The following is a 23,108-nucleotide window of genomic DNA, read 5'->3' as shown; positions in this document are numbered from 1 at the left end:
TGTGAGGTACATGTTGTATATGAACAGCTCCTCTGATGGCCACAGGAAGAATTCCTTTCTCTTGCTGTGATCACAGAGAGGGACTCTCTGCAAACAGATCACTTTCTTTGCTAAGAAGAATTGTTCTTGTAACACATTAACATAAAAAAGAAGCAAAACTTTTCACTTTTTATAACATCTCTGCCTGTAAACCCGAGCAAGTCTCCAGGGGTGTGAGGGGTCAGAGTTAACAGAGCTGATCCTGGTGTTCAAAGTACACATTCCAAGCTGTAATTTTATTCTGAGGACTGTTCTCTAGCATAGTGACTGTGTAAAAATCAAATATATATGTCAGTGATTGTTCATATGGATGGAATTTGGACCCATAACACTGCCACAGCACTGGGAGCAGAAAGATAAGGGCTGGGGAGCTTTAAATTTGAGAAGAAAGGTTGGAGTGTTGGCTGTAATCAGTGGGAATTTTGGAAGGTAGCATTGCTGGTTAGGTGGCTGAAGAACCCACTACTTGAAAATACTGAATTACCCCTGTATTCAGTGAAAAAATGTGGCTTCTTTAAAGCAACTGACATAAAATTTAAATTCATATTGCAACAAAGTACTGCTTACAGTACTTACTGAGTAGAAATTGTAAATTGTCTATTTCAGTGTAGACTCATGCACAGTTCAATAAAATGGATATTTATGATTTTTAACCCCCTGTCCATGACCAGGTTGTTTTTAAACAGACTCCTTTATTGTGTGCAGAAGCTCTGTATTAAAATTCTAAAATTCTGTGCATGAGTAAAAGGATTCTGTGGGTAAAGCTGTAATGATTCAAACCAAACCCTCCTCTCACTCCTCCAAACACAGTCAGTGCTGTACTGAGTGGGGCTCTTTTAATCAGTAGTTATATATTTGGCTACATTATGTTTCAGAGCACGTACCTGGGCAGTTTTGAAAGCAGCTTATTTTATTTCTTCAGAGCTGTTGTGGAAATCAAGGGACTATTTAGGATTAAAACCTTCGGTTGAAATAATGGATGAAAATATTTCTGCAACTGACTTTTTATTTTAGGTGTCAGGCTATGGAATTATGTCATTTACTGTAGCAGCTCTGTGCTGAACAACACAAGTACATAAACACTTTCTCATTTCTTTCAAGCCTTGGGTATTACTTCCATTAGTTCTGTGTCTGAAATATATGAATTTTAAAAAGCTTCCCGAAAAACAACAACAACCCTCCATTTTTTTCCTGCTTTAAAGTATATGCTAAAAAAGCCTTCTTTTTGTAGATGAAATCTGTAGTACACTGCTCACTGAAAATTTCCTGTGGTTCCTCTGTGTCATAGGATGACTTCCTATTTATATTAAGTTTCAGTTGTGCTCTTGAAAGTATATTCAAGACTATAAATGATTTAGTCTCATAGTTATTTTACAAAGAGCTGTTAAAATGTCTCTGTGATTGACCCTGATGTGCAGCTTTCCTGCCTATTGGAAATGCCTTGAATATTTTACTACAGCCTTCCCAGTCAGAGAGGGTGAGTGAATAATGTGCCTTATCTTCAATTGTTGAGATAAATTTATAAAGCTGCGCTGTCATAATAAATTTAATGCTTCAGTTCTGGTGATTCAGGCAATTGATAACAACAGTAGTAGATTTTGTGGAAATACTGATGTTGAATCTCAACATTCTGTTAGAGGGGTCTCTCCGAGTATTTTAAGTCTTGTGAATATTGAGTTTGAACAACTTGGAGCAGTTCAGAAGTAGGTTAGAAATCAGAACTAGGTTAAAAAAATCACTTGTGAACTTTGCCATGTGTTCTGCCCAGTAGCTTGCTAGTTTTAAGATTTTTTTTTAGCAGCTTCTTTTTTGTGTTCTGCATCTTCTCCAGTGCTGCCAGGCGTGGTGGAAGTGGGCTGGCTGTAGTTCTGCAGTGCTCTGGAGAGGTTTGTGCAGGTCTCCAGAGCTCTCAGCACATTGCTCTGAGGGCTTGGCCTGTCCAGCCATATCTGAGAAGCAGCTGCTACTGTGTGTCTGCAAATAACCCTCCTCAGACCAGGGGAGCAATTGAATAGTTTTGCCTTTTTTGGCCTAGGTCACCGTTTGTCTAAGGCTATTTTCTCTTGCTGCTCAAGGGCATTGTGGCTTAAATTAGTATTCACATGGTATAATGACACATTTGTGGCTGGGTTTTTTGTCCTTTCATATACACATGCTCAGAAAAACTCATGTGTAACTCTACAGGCAAAACTCTACAATCTTTTGCTGATTTTAGTGGTTGGAGTTCCTCTGAATTTACAGAAAGTCACGTGGTGCAAGTTTTCCTGATGTTTGAAGTAGCACTTCATTCTCCTTTCAGGGTTTTGTTCCACAGTTCTCCACTGCAGGGTGGGAGGGGTTGGATGAGCCAAGGCAGTGACACCACTGTAGAGTTTTTCATGATATTATTTCTTAATGTGCATTATTGCTGCTGATTGCATAAGCAGTTCCTGCAGGAGTTGCAGCTTATTTTAATTTCACTGCAGGGACACAGATTCCACCTACGGAAAAGATCAGCTGTCTTTAGTTAGTTATTCTCCCTTCTTTATTTCTTTGCATTATTTTATAATAATATAGCTGACACTTGGGTGCTTGCAGTGTTAAATTACATTAGAAGTGTTCAATCATGTATTAATTAGCAATATTGACGTGCAGAATGTCGAACCCCTCCATGTGAATCAGAAATGTGCCTCATTAATATGCTCTAGCAAGTTAATTTGCGTGAAGCCATTTATTTGGAGTAGGCACAAAATGGTAGAGCTTTAGTTTTTTTCTTAAAAACTAGGAAAAGCTGGGTAAGGAAGTTGGAAGGGAGAAGAATTAATTTTGAGATGCTGAGGATGCTGGAGCTCAACTGACAAATGGATTTGTCACTGCCATTTTTAGGAGTGTGGTGTTAACTTTTATCATCTGCTGCCTTGGTGTCTCAAGCTCTTGTTAGTGTATGTTCTGTTGTTTGTGGGTTGTTTGTTTTATTATTTTTTCTTTAGTGTTGTCTTTTGCAAAGTAGAAATGTGCATGGCAAGATAAACACAACAGAGATCTGTCAGAATTGTAACTGAGATATGGATTGTGGTTATTTAATAGAGCAGCATTACTGGAAATATAAAGCTACTGTGTGATCTGAGGTTAACTTCCCACTCTAAAACATCTGGCAGAATTCAAAGTATAACATTACAAGAGCATATTTGCAGAAGCACGTTATTCTCGCAATTGGTGCCAAAGAAAAGGAAAACACAACTTCTTTTCGTTTTCTAAATAAATAGGTGTAGATAATGTGATCTTTGGAGAGCAGAGGACTCACTTTGGGCATAGAGAAAACAACTAAAAGGCTCTGCAGGACCAATTATTCTGAAAAGGAAACTCTATTCACCTTAGCTACGGGTTTTGATTGTTTATAAATATGTCTTCTGAAATTGATACCTTGCTCTTGAGAATGTTTTCCCTTTGCTTTCAAGTGGCCATGTGGTTAGAAAAACAATCCAGTGATTTACAGCCTCTTTCTTGGAGGTTAGGTAGGGGCAAGTCTAAATTGCCAAAGTGGTGTTGGATACTCAGAAAATGGGAGTATTGCAAGTGACAAAAGCAGCAATAAACTCTGGTGATCTCAGTCCTGTGCAGTTACTGGAAATTCATTTTTCTGGCTGATGGAGGTAAGGGACACTTGGTCAGTCATCTCTGAAACAGCAAAACTCTGACTTTGTCCTGTCATTTCTTTGTAGTTGGAGACAAAGTTCCTGCTGATATAAGAATTACTTCTATCAAATCTACAACTCTAAGGGTAGACCAGTCAATTCTCACAGGTACAGTTTCTGTGACTTTTATGTAATTAGGTGCATAATTGAAAGTGCCTTTTCACCATTTGTTTGCAATGATCCATTAGAAGCAAGCCTGCAGCTATTGAAGTTCTCTGCAGTCAAGAGCAGTAAATTTCTGATCTGGTAACTTCTAGAGTGGCTGAATGTGTTGCTTCATCACTGCCTTTGTTTTCCCTATAGCTGGAGGAACATTCTTACTGAGTCTTGTAATGCTTTTTTGGTCTTCCCCTTCCCCCAGCAGACACAAGCAATTTGTGGGAAACTAAAATTTAAAAAAAGAAAAGAATTTCTCTTCTAGTTCACAGAGTCTTCTAGGTTTGAACATCATGTCACCACTCCAATATGAAAGTATGTAAATCCTACCAAATGTCTTCTGCAACAGGAGAGAACAACTTTTGCAATTCTGGCAGCTTTTAAGCTGCTGCCACTGAAGACTTAGTGCACTCGAGCCTTATTTGCTCAAATTCTGTGCACACACATTGGTGTGTTTTCTGGTACCAGCCCTGAAATGCAGGAACTATTTTTAGAGCCCTTTTCAGATTTGTTGAAAACAAAACAAAGTAGCAGCACTTCTGAATATAGGAAAGAAGCTGGGAATCAACCAAGCATGCTACAAGAGTTTTCTCTCAGCTGGAACATGGAGATCTGTCTGCTTGTTTTGGTAGCATAAATTAATGTTAACTAGCTCTGAATTTTAAAACAGTCAAGTATTCATAGGAAGCCTATTTTTCATCCTTGAATCTGTCTTGAAACAGGTTCCAGAGTTTCTCACCACAGATCCTGAATAGCACAAGACTGATCAAGCTTCACTTATGTTTAGCATAGGAAAATGGATGCACTCCATGCCTGTAAAGCTGTTGGAATAAGTAGAAATAGCTCATCAGAATTCTGTAAAAAGGGACTATTCCTTGCCTTTATTTAAGTAACAGAATTCTTATTTTAAAGGAAGCCTTTGCTGTTTTCAGCCAAGTTGATGCTTAAGTCTCCCTGTCTGATAAAATAGGACTGAGTCTGAGATACTGCTCAACAAAATCCTTTTAAAAGGAGGAAGCTTTGGCTTTCTTGAGCTTACATGAAGTAGTGGAACTCAGTGACTGAAGCTGAGAGCACCACCTTGTGAAATGTGGTGTGGCAATGAACACCTGTTTTTAAAGAAAAGGAACCTTTCTATACCTGTGTGACCTGCTTGTGAAACTGATACAGAATTTTTGCTAAAAGCCAGACATTCAACTTTCCTGGCCAACTGAAATCTTTCCTGTTTCACTTAAAAAATTAAATTAGGATCATTTGAGGAAAGAATTTTGACATTTTAGAAATTTCAGGACTGAAGATGATAATTTTAATTCTCTTAGGACTCCAGATACAAAATCTCTTCTTAGACTATTACCTTTATTTTAGGTGAATCTGTGTCTGTTATTAAGCACACGGACCCCGTGCCTGATCCTCGTGCTGTAAATCAAGACAAGAAGAACATGCTCTTTTCTGTAAGTAATTCATTTTGAAGTTCTCAAAACATTTATAAAATAACACTGAAGCTGATAAAAATGTGCGAAACCTCAGGTCTTTCCCCAAAACTGCATGACTTTGCTGTGTTCTCTGTACATACTTCTATGTGTGTCTCCATACACATTGAACTAAATACATAAAAAATTAGAATTAACTTTTAATAAAAGCTGTCCTCAGGGGAAGATGCTGGATGAAACCAGTCTATATGAGGAAAAGTATTTTTGTCCTTCACAAGGAAGTCTCGGAGGGTGGAGCACACACACTTTTAGTATTTCTGCAGTAATTTCCTAAAGTAATAGTTCTTCACCATGATAAGAGCCCACACAAATGGTGGTGTTGTGTAGCTAAAAATTGAGAACTGGCTGTCTGTATAGAAATGAAACAGTTTGTTCAAGTTTATTTGAAGGAAGTATTAAATCTCTTTCAGATAAGAAGATAACTTTTTGCTGGCAGGCAGCTTAATGTTACTGTTCCTTTCCATGTTGAATGTGTTTCACACAGGGAATCCCAGAGAACACACCTCTTACTCCTAGTAAATAACATTAAATCTGGTAAAACAGAGCCTTAATTTAAAAAAGAGAGGTAAAACACATTCAGTATTCCAGCTGAAATACATGCTGCTTGCTCAGCAGCTGGGTTTGGCTGTGGTGCTGGTGAGAGATCAATACTGCCTCGATTTGAGCCTGTTCTGGGAGCAGAAATTCCACCCTGGAGTGTTCCCTTACAGACACAGGCAGTGGCATCCTCTTCCTCTTCACCCTTTTCCATATCCTGGCTGAAGCACAGTCTGAACTTGTATGAGGTGGTTTAGTTCAAGGGGTTGGGGGTTTTTTGGGGGTGGTTTGGGGTTTTTTTTTGTTGTTGTTGTTTTGGGTTGTTTGTTTGTTTTAAAATAAAAAAACCAAACAAAAGAAAGTCACCCACAGACCCTGTTTGTAGACAGACTCCAAGTTTTCCCTCGTCTTCCTTTACCTCAGGGTACAAACATTGCTGCTGGTAAGGCCATGGGGGTGGTTATTGCAACAGGGGTAAACACCGAGATCGGGAAAATCCGTGACGAGATGGTGGCGACCGAGCAGGAGAGAACCCCCCTGCAGCAGAAACTGGACGAGTTTGGGGAGCAGCTGTCCAAAGTCATCTCCCTGATCTGCATCGCCGTGTGGATCATCAACATCGGCCACTTCAACGACCCCGTGCACGGCGGCTCCTGGATCCGCGGCGCCATCTACTACTTCAAGATCGCCGTGGCGCTGGCGGTGGCCGCCATCCCCGAGGGGCTGCCCGCCGTCATCACCACCTGCCTGGCGCTGGGCACGCGCAGGATGGCCAAGAAGAACGCCATCGTCAGGAGCCTGCCCTCGGTGGAGACCCTGGGCTGCACCTCGGTCATCTGCTCCGACAAGACGGGCACGCTGACCACCAACCAGATGTCCGTGTGCAGGGTACGTCCCTTTTCTCCGCAGCCGCTCTCAGGAGTCAGCCTTGCTCAGATTCTCCTGATCCCGGCTCTTTTTGTTCTCATATCATCAAAATGCTGCTTTATTTGCCTAAGATAAGGCTCCACTTTGAGTTCGGTTTTCCACTGTGTAGTCTTGAAGGCTTTTGTCTCTTTCCTTATTTAGTCATGGCCAAAAATAGCTGTACCCACACTCACGGAGGGGAAAGTTGTTTGTAAGCAGCTTTCCATTGACTTGTCTGTGAGCCTTTCAGGTTACTGGTAATTCTTGGGTGTGATTTATGCCTTCTTTTAGAAAGTCACACTGTAGAACAGGCTGTAAGTGTCAAACACTTGCCTCTTAATTGAGAAAGACAACAATGGTGGAGAAACTTACTATGAGAAAAGGAGATTTACTGCAGTAACTTCAGTAGTCAGAGATGTTTTCTCTCCTGAGTGGTTCCACCTTTATTTGGTTGTCTTACCTTCAGTGGCTTTGCTGGTGTGGTGGGATCACTGCAGTGTTTTCAGTGTGCAGCACTGACTAATCTGGCAGCTTGAGCACCAGCATTGCCAGGGTAATCTTCAATGTTGGTTTATTTTTGGGTAAGCGTGAGTTCTGTGCCTCTCCTTCCTTCCCCCAATACTCTGGCTAGTGTTGGCTAATTTGGGACTTTCATGGCTGGTCACTTAACAAAATGCATGTTCAGTGTCCAGTTTGTGCTTCTGTGGTGGGATTTAATGCAGAAAACACTGAATTCTTCTCTTTAATAACTTCAGATGTTCAGCACTCCAACATGAAACGTCCGGAGCCTCATTACACTGGGTTAGAATTCCAAATGTGTGCATGTTGAGCACTGCACACCAGTGGTGAAAGTTTGTAAGCCCTAAGCACTTTGTTCTCATGTGATTGATGGCTTTTTCTTCCTAACTGGTGGTTGACTTGTTCTACTTCCTTAAGTATCGTAGTATTTATACCTAAGAGACACAAAGCAGCTGCTCATCAGTATTCCAGAGGAGGTTACTTGCAGTAGAGTTGCATAACTGCCCTAGTCTTTGCAGGGATTTTTTCATCCTGCAGATGCCAAAAGCAGGAGGCTTCCCTGGTTAACTCATCATTTAAGTTGTGTTTATTTAAAAGCTCAAAATGCTTTGCTCCTTTTTTAGAGGGCTAAATGTTTTAGATCTTGTCCAGCACAGCTTGGTTCCTCGTTAACCTCTGACTTCTGCAAAAGAACATGAATTGCAGTTTTCAAAAATACAGCAAAATTCTAATACCTGTAACAATGAGTTTATTTCATAGGGCTGTGTTTTGTGAGGATGCTTGTATAAAATGTAGGGCAGCACAATGAGGGGACAGAAGGACATTGCTAAAATGTGATGTGACAAAATGGCCTGTGCTAACCAGTGGATCAGAAGTTTCATTAGGGTACACCATCAATTAGTGAGAAATTATCTTCTCCAGTGCTGCTCCAAGCCATGAGAGTAAGACAGCTTCAGGCACTGTGGTTTTTATCTCCATTGTCTCAGCTGTGAATTTGCCTGCAGCTCTCCTAGAAGGAAAAAAAGGAAAGACTGAGTTGCAGATCTCTTAGAAGTACAACTGCATCTTTCAGATTGATGTCTGAATTTGAAAGTATCATTTCACCACTGCTAGAAGAGCACTTGAGTTGCCTGATTGGTTTAAACTCCCAGTGTCCTGTGTGATAAAGTGACTTGTGACTGGAAATGAGGACAGGAAACACTTTCACTTGAGGCTGGTATTAAGAGAAACTGGCCATAGTCTGGCTCTTGCTAAAACATCACCTCTTACCTCTCAGCTTCTCCTATTTGTAGATGCTTTGATTTTGATTTTGGGAGAAATTGTCAGTGTCCAAGCTGACAGAGTCCAGCTGAGCTGCTTTTGACTGTTTGAAAGCAGAGCATTAATTCATTATTTCTGTTACATGAGAATTCATGTACAGATGTGAAGCTTAGAAAAAGCTTGGATCTAGTGAGGACTGTCAGGTGGTGTGTGAATGGTTTTCCCAGCTGAAGTGTGCACAGTTCCTGTGATTTTCAGCTCTTTTCCAAAGAGATCTGTGGGCAGAAGGGCTGTTCCCTCCAGTGTGTGGAGCTGCTCAAACATATGTGGGATCCAAGTGCACAGAATCAGGTCCTGTCTGGTTGGTTTGTTCACACTGAACTTGCCTCTTGTACCTGCTTGCTTAAGGCCTGTTTAAATCTCTTGCATTAATTATTGTTCAAAGATAGTAACACTTCTAACTCTCTAATTTCAGATGTTTATCCTGGACAGAGTAGAAGGAGACAGCTGCTCTCTGAATGAATTCACTGTAACTGGTTCAACATATGCTCCCATGGGAGAAGTGTAAGTGTTCTGTTCAAGTTAAATATTTGTCTGTTTATGCATTCACTATTACTGTAGTCTAGAAAAGGGGTGCATGTAATATTCAGTAGTGATTGTTAATAAATGGAAGGTCAGCCAGTGAGAATGAACACTGAAGGGCTGGGGGGAAAGTAATTAATGGGAAAACAAAGATAAATTGTAGAAAAGTAAACCTTCATAAAACTGAATAGAGTTTCCAGTATTGCAATGTTCCTTCGATAATCTAAAAATTAATTAGGGGTAGAGAGGATTTATTATAGCTAATCCAAGTCCAGTAAGATTTCAATATCTCAGAGCTTCTAAGTGAGGTTTACATTTTTTATTTAAAAACTCGGTAAATCTGAAGAGGTGAGCATTTGCTAATCTGTGAGCTCAGTGTTTCCAATTTCCCTGCCCCAGAGAGAGGGAAGTTGTTTTTCCTGAGGCATCTCGTGAATGTGTTGGAGCTACCTTTTAAATGGGCTGTAAATTCCTGTCCCTGGCCTCAGTAGTTTATTGGTACTGGAGCTGGTGTGTGTTTGTCCCAGGCTTTGCTATTTGAGCTGCTGTTAAACCCAGTCCTTTAGGAAAGGAATGAGGTTTGGTTTACTTTATCAGCTGCAAGTCTCTGCTAGTGAGGTAAGTGGTTCATCCTGAAAACTTCAGGAATTTTTAGGACTCTGCTTCTTGAGGAAAAGCTTCTTTTTACTGGGTTGCTACAGCTCCTTTTACTTGGTCAGTCCTCCATGTGTTTTGTAATCTCACCGATTCAGTTTTACTTGCAGAGTAGAATTCTGCTGTGGGTGAAGTAGAATTTAATTTCAGTTATTGTAAACATCTCAGCCTTGTGCTGTTTCACTCCTGTGCCTCTGACTCCTGCAATCATGCCCATCTCAATAGTGATTATCTCTGTTTAATTTCCATAGCAGTTAAGACCCTGGTGTTCCCAGCAGCTGGAAATCTTAATTCCCCAGTTCTCTTTTTTGTTTCAAAGCTAATTGCTGTCAAAAGCTTACGCTTTCATTTCAGGAGGCAGCATTTGCTTAGACAAGGTGACTCCAGACCTTGCAGAACTCCCAGCTATTGCACTTCAGCTGGGCTCACAAGAGCTCCAGATAAACAAAATAATAAAATAGAGCGTGGTGACAGATGTGGGGGATAATGAGACAGACAGCAATGTTTGTTAATGTGCTGTTTTCACTTGCTGAAGTTGAGGGAATGTGAACAAGTGTGTTAAACTCGCTTCAGGGACAATGGGGAATTCTGAGGGAGGGAAATTGCCTCAGAAAGGCTCTTACTGGAGCATAGGGAAACTCAGCTCTGACCCTTAGGGCTGCTTTATTTCTGCATTTATGGACAGCTTTTAAAGCAGTGGCTTTGGAGGGATTTTAAGCAAGGTGACTGTCACTGCAAATGAAGTTTGGGAGGTTAAGAAGCAGTTAATCCATTGCCCTGCCCGAGAGCAGGAGCTGCTCCAGATATGAACCATTTCTGACAGGTCTTACTTGGTACTTCAGACGCTGTGGGCTTCCACAGCCTATTCAATTTCATAACCATTAAGTGTTTTTGCACTAAATCAGGAATTTTTCACTTACTGTTAAAATATATGATACCTAACTCTCCCCTAAGATTCATTCAGAATATAAACCCACAAATATTTCTTACTAAAACCCTCCCAGATTTCATACTGATTTATTTTCCAGGGATGTTGGGAAATTGTCAAAATTTGGAGTAGTTTTGCCGTGTCTCAGCAAACTGAGAGCACAAACCCAACAATAATTAAGAACTGCAGCAAAAGCTGGCAGACTGCATCTGACCTTCAGATGAGTTCATCCTGAAAAACCTGAAGCTGTAAGGAAAAAAATATTCCTTTATCCAAAACTGATCCCAGCACCTTAGACTGTGCATCTGTTCTTCAGAAACTTTTGATAAGGAGCACAAAAGCAAGAGTTCTAAAATACACACTCTGGTATAACCAGTTATGCATATTCCAATATGCTGGTGTTCTTTGAGTTCAGAATAGGTGAAAACAGGAAGTTTTGGGTGGGATAGACGAGGTGACAGCCTGAGAGCTGGATTTTAAAGCCACAGCTTATGGCTGTAGGATTATATGCCAAATGAAACATTAAAAACCTACGTGTTTCCTTCAGATGCATTTTGTTCTGGTGTTGTTCCACAACACTTGAATTTGTTTGCACTACCACAACTGAACAAAAGCTTACATAATGGGACATCTCATCATCTGTGTTGTGAATTCTTATGGAGTAATGATCCACATCTTTCCACCATCAGACTTTTTTTCCCCCCTCCTTCAGAGCTTTAATAAAAGATGTTCTATATTAGCTCCATCTTGCTTATTTTTCTGGGGGAAAAATAACAGTATTGAACACTGTCTTGGTTCTTTTGTGCTTGCTGTAGAAGTATGGGAATGTTCCAGAAAAGGAATCAATTCACTGTTTCCAAGAGTGAAAGCAGAGAAGTTACTTCTTACTTGTGATGTCAAAATGGTGCTTTCCTTCAGGAAAATGCACCTTCCCTCTCTCTGAAACCTTGAGATATTGGTCATTAAATGTGTATCACTACTGGGAAAAAGTATTTCTTTTCTAGTGGAGTTAGTCTCGTGAAATTACATCATTTTTCATGGCTTGAGGAGGCTCACGTGTAATACACATCAATTGTAAAGAAAATTGAAGAGAATGCTTTAATGCCTGCCCAGTGCATGCACTTCATGCATTGCAGTAAAGCAGGAAGGAAGCTGAACTCCTCAGGTCTCCTGCAATATCCCTCTCCTGCCTGGATCTCCCCTGCAAGCCCTGCACATGCCCCAGCAGTGCCTGGCTGTGCCTCAGCACTGAGCCTCTGTCCAGGCTGCTGTGTGCCTGTCACTGCAGCAAGGGAGGTTTTGTCACTCTGGGAGTGATGTCAGCAGTGATCTCCTCGTTCCATTCACGATTCTGATCCAAACTCCAGAATTTTATCAATCCTGCTCTTCCCAGCAACAACTTCTGTAGTTCCAAGTGCATAACTAATGAGCATTGTACTAAATGGAAATGCAGTACAGAGGATAAAGAAAATATGAGATGCTAATACTAAATAACTAACTTCAATCTCCCCCTTTTCTTCCTCTGGAAAGGCATAAAGATGACAAACTCATTAAATGTAGCCAGTATGATGGTCTTGTGGAACTTGCAACAATCTGTGCACTCTGCAATGATTCCTCTTTGGATTACAATGAGGTAAGTTCATATCCTGGAACAGAGGAGAGTGTGGGAATGAGGATAAATGTTCTCATCTGTCTGGGTAATACCTTTCAGTGGTAAATCCCCTTGTAGTCAAGAGGGGAGAGTATTTAGGCCCTCTGAAGTATTAATTCTGAGAATTGCTTGTTTGTTGAACACTGAGAACTAAATCCAGCAGCAAGTGTAATCTGTAATTTGGAGATCTCCTGGTGCTGCTTTCTGGCTTTGCCTCGCTGTCTTATGGTTGCTACCAAATCTCAAAATGTCTTAAATGCTTGATGATAAAATACTGACATCTCTCTCTGCTGCTCTTGAGGGTAAAGGCTTCAAATTCCTACAAATCAAACTCCTCAAAGCTGCTCTTTTAAAATAGTTTTATTTGTTTCATGAGCCACGTTAAATCTTGTAAAGCTTTTTTTTTTCCCTGTTATGACACTTGAGCTTTTGTCTCTGGTAGGTTCCAGGTGAGGTTTAAACTCGTGTGCTTTTGTTTGCTTTGTGTTAACTCAAGGCTAAGGGAGTTTATGAAAAGGTTGGTGAAGCCACAGAGACGGCGCTCACGTGTCTGGTGGAGAAAATGAACGTGTTCGACACAGACCTGAAGGGACTTTCTAGAATCGAACGTGCCAACGCCTGCAACTCGGTGAGCCCCTTCCACTGCCTCTGTGTGGGGACACAGCTCTGCAGTGTGTGCATCACCCACATGCATTTTATGCTTTTTGTTTTAATAAGGTGATAAAACAACTCATGAAGAAAGAATTCACTCTGGAGTTCTCAAGAGACAGGAAGTCGATGTCTGTGTACTGCACTCCCAACAAGCCGAGCCGCACGTCCATGAGCAAGATGTTTGTGAAGGTCAGTCCCTCACTGAGCTGCTGGAGTGGCTGCAAAAGCAGCACCACGCATAAAAATTATGGTGCAACCAACTGCAGCTTGGAGTGGGAGGAAGCACTCGGTAATTTAAGCAAGTGTTGTAGTGGTGAGGGATTTATTAAGCTAAATTACTACTTCTTTTCGCCTCTGCAGGGTGCTCCTGAAGGTGTGATTGACAGATGCACACATGTCCGTGTTGGAAATGCTAAAATACCTTTGACCTCTGGAATTAAGCAGAAAATAATGTCTGTCATTAGAGAATGGGGAACTGGCAGAGACACGCTGCGTTGCTTGGCTCTGGCGACCCATGATAATCCTCCCAAAAAAGAGGAAATGAACCTGGAGGACTCCTCAAATTTCATTAACTATGAGGTAAAATCAGTAGCACTTTTCCCTCTCCCAAACTTGGAGAATGGTGACTCCTGTTTGATTATTCCTCAAGGAAATTACATCTGAGAAATTTTTTTCTGGGTATTTTTGATGCCAGATACAACAGTTCCCACATGTATGGAGAGAATGCTGAGTCTGAGAAACTTAGTGTTTTAGAGGAAACTGTTGATGACAGTTAGCTTTTTTTTGCTAGAAGCACAAGAAGAAATCAGTTAAACAGTCCAAAAATGGCATTGTGGTTTCAGCCTTTATGGTTTTTCAGTTTGGCATTGCTCAACTGCAAGACATTTTTGGGGATTTTGTGATGGAACATACCTGCTCTGGGAGTCAGGTTCACTTCCCTGCCTCGGAGCTGTCAGCTGCAAGGGCTCAGTCCATGATTATCGTCTTAGCTGCTCTGTAATTTTCCAATGAAATCTGGATCTGGTATTTAGGAGGAAAGTAATAACAGTTGCATGAGTCTTTGGCTTGTGCTATCTCTGCTCCTGGCACTGATTATAAAAATGAAAGACTCAATGTTTGCAGGTTGAATTTGCAAGGCTGGCAAGTAGATCAAGTTTAAACTGATAAAATGAGTGCATTTGAAGCAAAATTTGGTAAAGGCAGGACAAGGCGTGATCCCAAATGTCACGACACAGATGTAACATGCAGGGAAAACAATTATTTCACTGCTGCCAGAGGAGAAACCCACAGGATCTTGCTCTAAAACTCCCTGTGTCTTGTTCCAGACCAACCTGACCTTTGTGGGCTGCGTGGGAATGCTGGATCCCCCCAGGATTGAAGTGGCTTCATCCATAAAGCTGTGCAGACAGGCTGGCATCAGAGTCATCATGATCACAGGTGACAACAAGGGCACGGCCGTGGCCATCTGCCGCCGCATCGGGATCTTTGTGGAGGATGAGGACGTGTCCACCAAGGCCTTCACGGGCCGGGAGTTCGATGAGCTGTCCCTGGCTGCCCAGAGGGATGCCTGTCACCACGCCCGCTGCTTTGCCCGGGTGGAGCCTTCCCACAAATCCAAAATTGTGGAGTTCCTTCAGTCTTTCGATGAGATCACAGCCATGGTAAGTGATTTCTAACCAAGTAAGAGAGGCAAACGTTGTTTACACCTTGATTTGGCCTTCTCAGAGTAATCTCCCAGTGTGGAAAACACTTCCATGTTTCCCTGCACTTGTGAATTTTAAGGATCCAAAAGCCCACCCAGTGCAAAATTCCTTTCTGGATCTCTATGTTAACACCCACCTTGTTCACTGATTCATCTCCAACCCCAAATTCTCATTTTAGACTGGTGATGGTGTCAACGATGCCCCTGCACTGAAGAAAGCAGAAATTGGAATTGCCATGGGTTCTGGTACTGCAGTGGCCAAAACTGCTTCTGAAATGGTTTTAGCAGATGACAATTTCTCCACGATTGTGGCTGCTGTGGAAGAGGGACGTGCCATTTATAACAACATGAAACAGTTCATCCGATACCTGATCTCCTCCAATGTTGGGGAAGTCGTTTGGTAGGTTTAAATTTACTTTTTCTTTGAGCTAGAGTAGTGATGATGGAGTCTTCCAGTATTCCTCACTAAAACCAGAGGAGGAGGTTCTCCAGGTATTAGATCTCTGTGGAAGCTGCACATTGTGTTACTTAGAATATTCTAGCTCAGTAGGTAATGCTTTCCAGTTACTTCTGTGATTAGAATAATTCTCTAGAGAAGGAAAACCAAAACCTTAATCAAACAGTTTGAGATCTGGAATTTCAGATAACATAGTCCCAGGCATAGCTTAGTGTTTGTTTAACCTCAGGTTCCAGGAACGTGTTTTGTGTTCCTCTGGGAGGAGCAGCGGTGACCCAGCACCACAGTATGCATTGCTGGTGACAAAATGTAAATATTGACCTGCTCACAATCCTTACATCAAAGCAGACTTTTCCCAGAGTGGGATGAAGCACAGCAATTGTCTTGCCTTGTTTCTTGTCAGCTTTAAGGCCGTGTCCTGGGGTGACATCCATCCTTCCCATGGCTCTTGCTGCAGCCCCTGTTTCTGTTCTATTTATTCACACAGGCTTGGAGCCATGAAAGTTACAGGCTCAATAAAGTTCTGCAGGGACTAGCAGGAATCCAGGGAAATGAAGCTTAGTTATTTGAGCCAAATGTGTCTTTTAGAAAGTGGTTTGCAAGCCTTTATCCATGTGAATGTATATATTTACCTATACACACAAGTAGAGTGGAGAAAAAACAACCCTAGAGTCAAAAATCTTTAATTTTTGAAGTTACCAAAAAAAAGACAATGGTTCAAAGCCATGCCAGTGGTTAGCTTTTGCTCTTGGATATGTGTTTAGTTTTCTGATTCATATCTGTGAATATTCAGCTTGTGATCTTCGGTGGGTGAGAGAGAACAGAAGCGCTGCTGCAGGTTTAGGTTTAAACGTTCCTGACAGGCACAAGAATAAACTTGTAACTGGTGGATTTCTTTGTAGCATCTTCCTGACTGCTGCCCTGGGTTTTCCTGAAGCTCTGATCCCTGTTCAGCTGCTGTGGGTGAACCTTGTGACAGACGGGCTCCCCGCCACCGCCCTGGGCTTTAACCCTCCCGACCTGGACATCATGAACAAGCCCCCGCGCAACCCCAAAGAGCCCCTCATCAGTGGGTGGCTCTTCTTCCGTTACCTGGCTATTGGATGTGAGTACTGATGGCTTTTTTTTGTCTTTAAATAAATCAAGACATGAATTACAACCTATTTTTTTCTCAGTACTGGAAGTTTTGAGGCCGAAGTGTGGCAAGCGAGGGCTTGCACACAGTTCACAGCGCTGAGCAAAGCTTTCTGTTCTTGCAGGTTACGTTGGTGCTGCCACAGTGGGTGCTGCTGCTTGGTGGTTTATTGCTGCTGATGGTGGTCCAAAAGTTTCCTTTTACCAGCTGGTATTTGCTCAGTTTAATATCTTTGGGGGCAGAGGGGAGGTTCCTGCTGGTTTCATACTCTAAATGACTGTACAAACTCGGTAGGTTACGGGAATTTATGTAACTGAACATTTTCAGACCTGTTCCTGTAAAACTTGATCATGATTAATTAGTCTTGATAGCAAAGCTCAGAGGTGGGATACCTGAGCTTCTAACAATTTGAAGGGCAAATTGTTGTCTTGTAAGTGAAAGCCTAAAGAGGATTTTTCTAAAGCAGGGAAAAGTTTGTAAGCACTGGTTTAGGAGTCACAGTAGAACCTTTCCTTTCTGTAATACTCACTGCTTTTTTCCTAATTGCCTATTTTACATTTTGAAAGTTACCAAGCTGTGCGAGTGAGTTGACTCTGTTGTGTTGCAGAGCCATTTTCTGCAGTGCAAGGAGGACAATCCAGATTTCTACGGGGTGGACTGCGTGGTGTTCGAGTCCCCGTACCCGATGACAATGGCTCTCTCTGTGCTTGTCACCATCGAGATGTGCAACGCTCTCAACAGGTTCGTATGTCCCAGCAGGAAAGCCAAGCCTCTGCAGATCTTATCCAAAATCCTGCTTTTTGTGCAATTTGATCCTTGGTGAGCAGCTCAGTGATGAAGAGTGAGTCACATTTCCCTTCCGAGTTCTGGTAGTGCAAACAAACTGACTCTTAGATAACATTTGAGATCTCTTATCGTAAGGTGTATTTTTAAGTCTGCCAATTCACTCTGGTATTTTACTAAGCACAAGCAACTGAAATATTTTCCATTATTTTTAATCTAAGCTTAATCAATCAGATTATCCCTACCATGTTGGTATAAAGTGATATCAAGGAGAACTAAAATAAGAATGCTGAAGATATGGAAAATAGTTTCTCCTGCCCTAAGGGAGTGTGAGTTTAGCCAATTAATATTAGATTATAAATGGAAACCACTAAATAGCACAATGTCAAGGGTATTTTTCTTCAAATAGCTTAGAGGTCAGTTAATTTAAAAACAAATAAACTTGAAATACAAGTGCACTGGGGTAGTCCTACATAAAGATACTGCTCTACATCTGCTGCTCTGGATCTCAGCCTCTTCTCCAGCACAGCCTAAATGCAGATGGGATCAAGAGCCAGCATTAGGAAGGTGCAAGTTCTTGACCCTCTGTCAGTCTTTCAGTGAACTGCAACAGAAGTGGGTGCACTTGAGGCCCTGGTGGACTCCAGGGGATTTTCTCATTCTGCCATGTCCACACTTCCCTTTCCCTCCCATGGAGAGGATTTTGGGGTTGTAGTGAGAAGAACAGACAAGGTCAGGAACGAGCAGAACACTCGAGACTTTCAAGAGTAGACCTGAGGCTGATGGTGACTGCTTTGCCAAGCTGACCTCCAGGCCAGTTTGAGGCTGCAGCATCCAAACCATGTCCTGGGCTGTTTCCTGCCTGGGATCCCTGTGCTGTGCCAGGCTCCTTTGTGGCTCTCAGAGCTTCCTGTTGGTGTCAGAGTCACCCACGAGCCGTGTTTCTGTTGCAGCCTATCAGAAAACCAGTCCCTGATGAGGATGCCCCCGTGGGAGAACATCTGGCTGGTGGGGGCCATTTGCTTGTCCATGTCCCTCCACTTCCTTATCCTTTATGTGGAACCACTGCCAGTAAGTGCTCCAGCCTTACCCCCACCCCTGAACTTCCAGACAGAGCAAAACCTTGTGTGGGGCTCGAGGCCAGGGCTGCAGGGGGAGCTTGGTAACCCCTGGCTTTTCTTTCAGATTATCTTCCAGATCACCCCTCTGAACGTGACGCAGTGGCTGATGGTATTGAAAATCTCCCTCCCCGTCATTCTGCTGGATGAAACACTTAAATATGTGGCCCGTAACTACCTGGAACCTGGTAAAGATGATAGTGTGCGGCCTGCCACCAAACCCTGTGCTCTGTCAGCATGCACCGAAGGAGTTTCCTGGCCGTTTGTGTTCATTACTATGCCCCTGGTTATCTGGCTTTACAGCACAGACACTAACTTTAGTGATATGTTCTGGTCTTGACTGACATGGTGACGAGTTTTACATTCAAAGGAAAAAAAAAAAAAGAAAACTTTAACTTAATTTTTTTATTGTTTAGAGCAACTGTCTATTTCTGCTGAATTTTCACATGAACATATTTGCCGGTGATGGAGGTTTCATAATCTAGATTTTGGTTTTTTGCTTTTTCTGACTTCAGTGGGGGCAATATATTCCTCTTTTATACACAGTTAAAGTGTCCATTGACATGTACAGAGAACTAACACTATTTTATGCAAATATTTTTTTGTAGATGAAAAGCATGTACAGTGTTCTGTTCAATAGTCTATTCATCATGTAAAAAAAAAAAGTAAATTTTTTTTGAGCCAGCGGACACTATCAAACGAAATTGGCAGCAGATTTTAGGGAATGAATGTGTGTTGTCTAAAACTAAAAAAGCATGTAACTGTTTGTCTTCTGCATGATCATCCAAACTTAATTTGTCATAAAGTCAGGTTTTGTTCACAAGCAGAACTTTCTGCACTGGGTAGAGAGTGCTGCTTCCTGGGTCAGGATTTCTTCTCGGTCCCCTCTTCCCTCACTCTCGGTTCTTGACTGTCCTTGTTTACACCACTTTCTGTATGAGGTATGCCTGATCTCGCTCGTGCAGAAAATGCCATTCCAGGTGCAGCCTGCTGGGGTTCTTCCATACTCTCCACACACATAGGGTTGGGGTTTTTTTAAGGATTATTTATTTGTCTATTGTATTTTATTGTAACAGACCTTACTTTGCCAGTGTTGCCCATTATTGCAGGGATAGGGAGGGCTACTTCTGTCTCCTTAAATCTAAAGCCTTTTTAACACACAATCTGTTTCAGTTCAAAAGAGGGTTTCAGTTGGGGTTTAATACATTTTTTACACGTCAGAGCCTTTCTTTTTTCTTTCTTTTTTTTTTTTCCCCTTTAAGATCAAAATTTGCAATGAGACCTGAAAAAATAACTTGCACTGCATAGCTAGAAATTGGATTTCCTACACTTAGGGCACTAATGCTCAGTTGTATACATGGAGTTACTCTGCTGGCCTGGTGTTAGCCTGACTTGAAGTAACAAGCTCGTGTGTGTTTTTTGTAAAATCTGTAAATAGCACATGACCAAATTGAACATATTGTATAGAACTATTTTTATTTTAATGTGGCACTAACCACCTTCATTATTACGGTAAATGTTAAAGCATGTTTTCAAATTCAGTCCTGTATCAACAATGTGTAAGTCATTAACAGTCCTAACTGTGGTGTTTTTCTCCAATGCCTTCCAACTTTCATCGACTAAAGTGAGTATTTTTCTTCCATTTCACCCTGCCAGTGGTGACTTGCTGTAAAATAGCGTATGCTGTATACATGTTGAAGAATAAATAGTAATTTCCTTCATTCCCATGCTGTGTTTTGTCAAACTCTGCTGTGCTACATTATTATCACCACTTTAGACTCTTGTTTTGTGGTCTGAAGCTCAAATTACTGATTCCAAAGGCAAAGCACTTGCTTTTGGTTTAGTGTATTTTAGGGTCTTGTTTTATAGCACCTGGGAGCCTTTGTGCCCCAAGGTCTTACAGCTTTTGGTCTTAAGATTGAGATAAAATCAGACAAATCTGTAACTTAAGACCCTGACTGCTGTTACCGTGAATGTTTAGTGTCCAAAACTCTCTGGTACTCATGGTCAGGTGCTGGTTTACTCCAAAGCTTTTCCCTGCTTTGAAACAGGGGCTGCCCCTCAGAGCTGAGCACCCTTCCCTGGTCCCTGCAGTGCTTGAAGGGCAGGTGCTGCTCCTGGCAAAACCAGCTCATTGTTTGTTATTTGCCATCTGAGAAGGCAAAAGAACAGTCTGAGCTGAACAGGGCAGTCTTTGAGACTCTCCCTGGGGTCAGTGTGTCTGTGGAGCAGCAGGTGCTGTTATCTGTGCTGGCTCAGTCTGCTTTAGTAACCAAATTCAAACAGCTTTGATCCCTCCTAGAGGGCAAGGATAGTTCAGGCTCTGCTCTCTTGGTGCCAGCTGGAATGCAGCGAGCACACATAATTCTCCATAATTCTCTAGGTTTAAGCTCTCCCTCAGAGCAGGGAGGCTCGATCAGAAATTCCACTGCATTGTGATACTTTGTTGTACAGACTTTGACTTGAGCTGCTGCTGAAGCGGCTCAGAGGAGCTGACCTGATGATGTAGCAGGTGTGTTGCCAAACTGTGAGCATTCAAATCCCCTCAAATGCCCTTTTTTAGTGTGGAAGAGCCAAACTAAAGTTGTGCATTCCACAAAACCACTGGGGCCTGCACTGGCCTTTTGCTGTATTGATAACAAACCAGCAGTGTGAGACTCATCCCTGTTCCTTGAAACAAAAAATAATAGTTGCTATGATGTAGGATTCCTTGAGATCAAAGTGTACACCAGTGTGTTATTTGCTGGAAACAAATCAGCAGTTTAGTTCTGTGTGCTCCCACTGGTACTGACAGACATTTCCAGGGCAGGAGTGCCACTGAATCCTTGAACAGGGCTTCTGCTGAACCTCAGCACCATGTGGTGGCCTTTTTAAAGCCACATGTCTGGCTGCCACCATGAATAATTCTGCTTCTTGTAGAATCCTTTTCTTGTCTTTTATGCCAAATAATCCTGCTAAACACCCCCTTTTCCCCTCACTTAAGAAGCTGAAGGGGAAAATGACTGTCAGTAAGTGGAATTTGGAATATTCAGCATTCAGCACCTTCTCTGTTGGATCTGTCAGTGTTGAGGATGGATCTTGCTGCTTCTCATGGATTTCCATAGAAATCTGAGAGCTCGTTCGTGCCACTGTCTCAGAGGCACTTGGGGTAGGGCCTTGTGTTCCTTGGACTTTGCCTTGAAATCTGGATGAGTGGTGGGCAAATGGAGATGTTGGGATCCATCCCTACAGGCTCCTGAGCTTACAGGAACAGTCAGGTTTTACAAGGTGCTCCTACAGAGCCCAAGCAATCTTCATCTGCCCTGTTCTTCTTCTGTTTCTCCCAGTCTTGTCCAAGTTTCCGTGCAGAAATGGAGCCACAGGCTTCCCCAAGATCAGCAGCTGCAGATCTGTGCTGTGCTTTCAGGGCTTCTGTTTTCCAAGGGCTGCAAATCCCACCCTTGGCTGGTTGGGATTGGCCAAATGTTCAGAGCTGCCATGAGCTTCCTGCTGGGCAGTGAAGGCTCCTGCCCTGGAATCACATCCTTGTGATCCTGGAGCTGCAGTGCAGGGCCTGGGCTCAGCCCTGGCAGCTGAGCAGGCTGGGGGAGGCTGCAGGAGCAGCCTGAGGAGCTGAGGGCTTTTCTGTCATACAAAGTACAGAACTGCAGAGCAAAGTCTGTAATTTCTGCAGGAAACGTCTAAACTATGTGTTTATCCTTAGCTCTATAGATCTGTCATCTTTCAGCCTCAGTCTTTTCAGCTGGAGGAGCCAGGAAGGGAGGACTTTACAGGACAGACTCATTTGCCAGCATCTCAAAGTCAAAACTCATTTGTTTGGTCCCAGATATTTCCTCTCCAACCTCCCCAGAGCTGGGGTTGAAGAAGGTAACTCCTGTTGAGCCATGTTAGCCCAGAGAACGCACAAACAGCAGCCCTTGTTCAAGCAGGACTAACTCAGAATTCCCCAGGCTTGATCTCCCATCCATTCTTACAAAATAACTTCATCTTTTTTGTTTCTCTTTGCTCCCATCTCACCGAGCTTTTTCATCTCTGCTGTTTTCTGGATTCCTTGGTGCCCTCACACATCACTGCTTATTCTCTACTGTGAGAGGGGTGTGTAAGACCAGGATCAATCCTGTGATTGATGCTGCCTTATGCTGGGAACACCAGGAAGGATTTTGGCTTGTGCTGGGAACCCACTGGGGTTTGGAATGAGAGCAGCTCCTCCTGAATCCTGTATTCTGTGGCAAGGAGGGTGCTCGGGCAGCTGCAGTCACGCATTGAATTTTTAGACAGGAGCTTTTGTCTTTGCAGTGCCTTGGGGCTCTCTCTGCTCTCACGTGTGAGCGATCCAAAGCGCTGAGCTGCACAACGAGCTGCTCCTCCTCGCTGGCATCCGAGCAATAAAAATAGTTCATACTTGGTTTCCCAAAAGGTTATTGCAAATAAACGAGTACTGAAAGAGGCTGCAGGAAAACATTTCGGTGTGTCACAGTGCTCCGAGGCTTGTGTTGGTAGAGAGGTTGCTGGGGAGGTCCCTGGTACAGAGCTGAGGTTTGAATTTATGATAGAAATGCAGTACAGCAGTGCTGGCCCCAGACACAGCTCGAGGCCAGGGCTGATGGACACAGCCCAGGGGGCTGGGTTTGCTGAGATGGAGGGAGGTAAAACCGACACAGAGTCGTCTGTCTCTTGCACCTGTCTTGTTTACTTTTTTGCACTTCTAACCATTAACTGTTTCCCTAATCTCTGCTAATTACATCCTTAATTGCATTAATATGCATTTTCAAATCTTAGCAGGAGAGCCCAAATTTTAGTGTTTGAAGCAGTGTTTGGAGGAGCTTCCCTGGAGCTGCAGAGACTCAGAGCAGTCTCTCCAGACAC

At 42.5% G+C, this 23,108-nt stretch overlaps 1 protein-coding gene across 2 annotated transcripts in view; it reads left to right on the top strand.

The window, feature by feature from the left end:
* ATP2A2 (ATPase sarcoplasmic/endoplasmic reticulum Ca2+ transporting 2) overlaps positions 1-23,108 on the top strand; it is a 43,169-nt gene that overhangs the window by 18,397 nt on the left and 1,664 nt on the right. The window contains exons 6-20 of one of the 2 annotated variants that reach the window (XM_063416071.1): positions 3,741-3,821; positions 5,235-5,320; positions 6,320-6,784; positions 9,057-9,145; positions 12,276-12,378; positions 12,893-13,024; positions 13,114-13,236; positions 13,408-13,626; positions 14,373-14,708; positions 14,929-15,149; positions 16,109-16,311; positions 16,466-16,551; positions 16,949-17,082; positions 18,078-18,195; positions 18,310-18,430. In XM_063416071.1, coding sequence (XP_063272141.1) covers positions 3,741-3,821; positions 5,235-5,320; positions 6,320-6,784; positions 9,057-9,145; positions 12,276-12,378; positions 12,893-13,024; positions 13,114-13,236; positions 13,408-13,626; positions 14,373-14,708; positions 14,929-15,149; positions 16,109-16,311; positions 16,466-16,551; positions 16,949-17,082; positions 18,078-18,195; positions 18,310-18,430 — 2,517 coding nt within the window. Of the gene's footprint in view, positions 1-3,740; positions 3,822-5,234; positions 5,321-6,319; positions 6,785-9,056; positions 9,146-12,275; positions 12,379-12,892; positions 13,025-13,113; positions 13,237-13,407; positions 13,627-14,372; positions 14,709-14,928; positions 15,150-16,108; positions 16,312-16,465; positions 16,552-16,948; positions 17,083-18,077; positions 18,196-18,309; positions 22,615-23,108 lie in introns of those variants that run through there. The other variant, XM_063416070.1, reaches the window with a different exon arrangement.

Source organism: Prinia subflava, chromosome 19 (assembly GCF_021018805.1).
Source record: "Prinia subflava isolate CZ2003 ecotype Zambia chromosome 19, Cam_Psub_1.2, whole genome shotgun sequence".
In the NCBI taxonomy this organism is placed as follows: Eukaryota; Metazoa; Chordata; class Aves; order Passeriformes; family Cisticolidae; genus Prinia; species Prinia subflava.
This window is presented reverse-complemented; position numbering and strand designations above follow the sequence as displayed.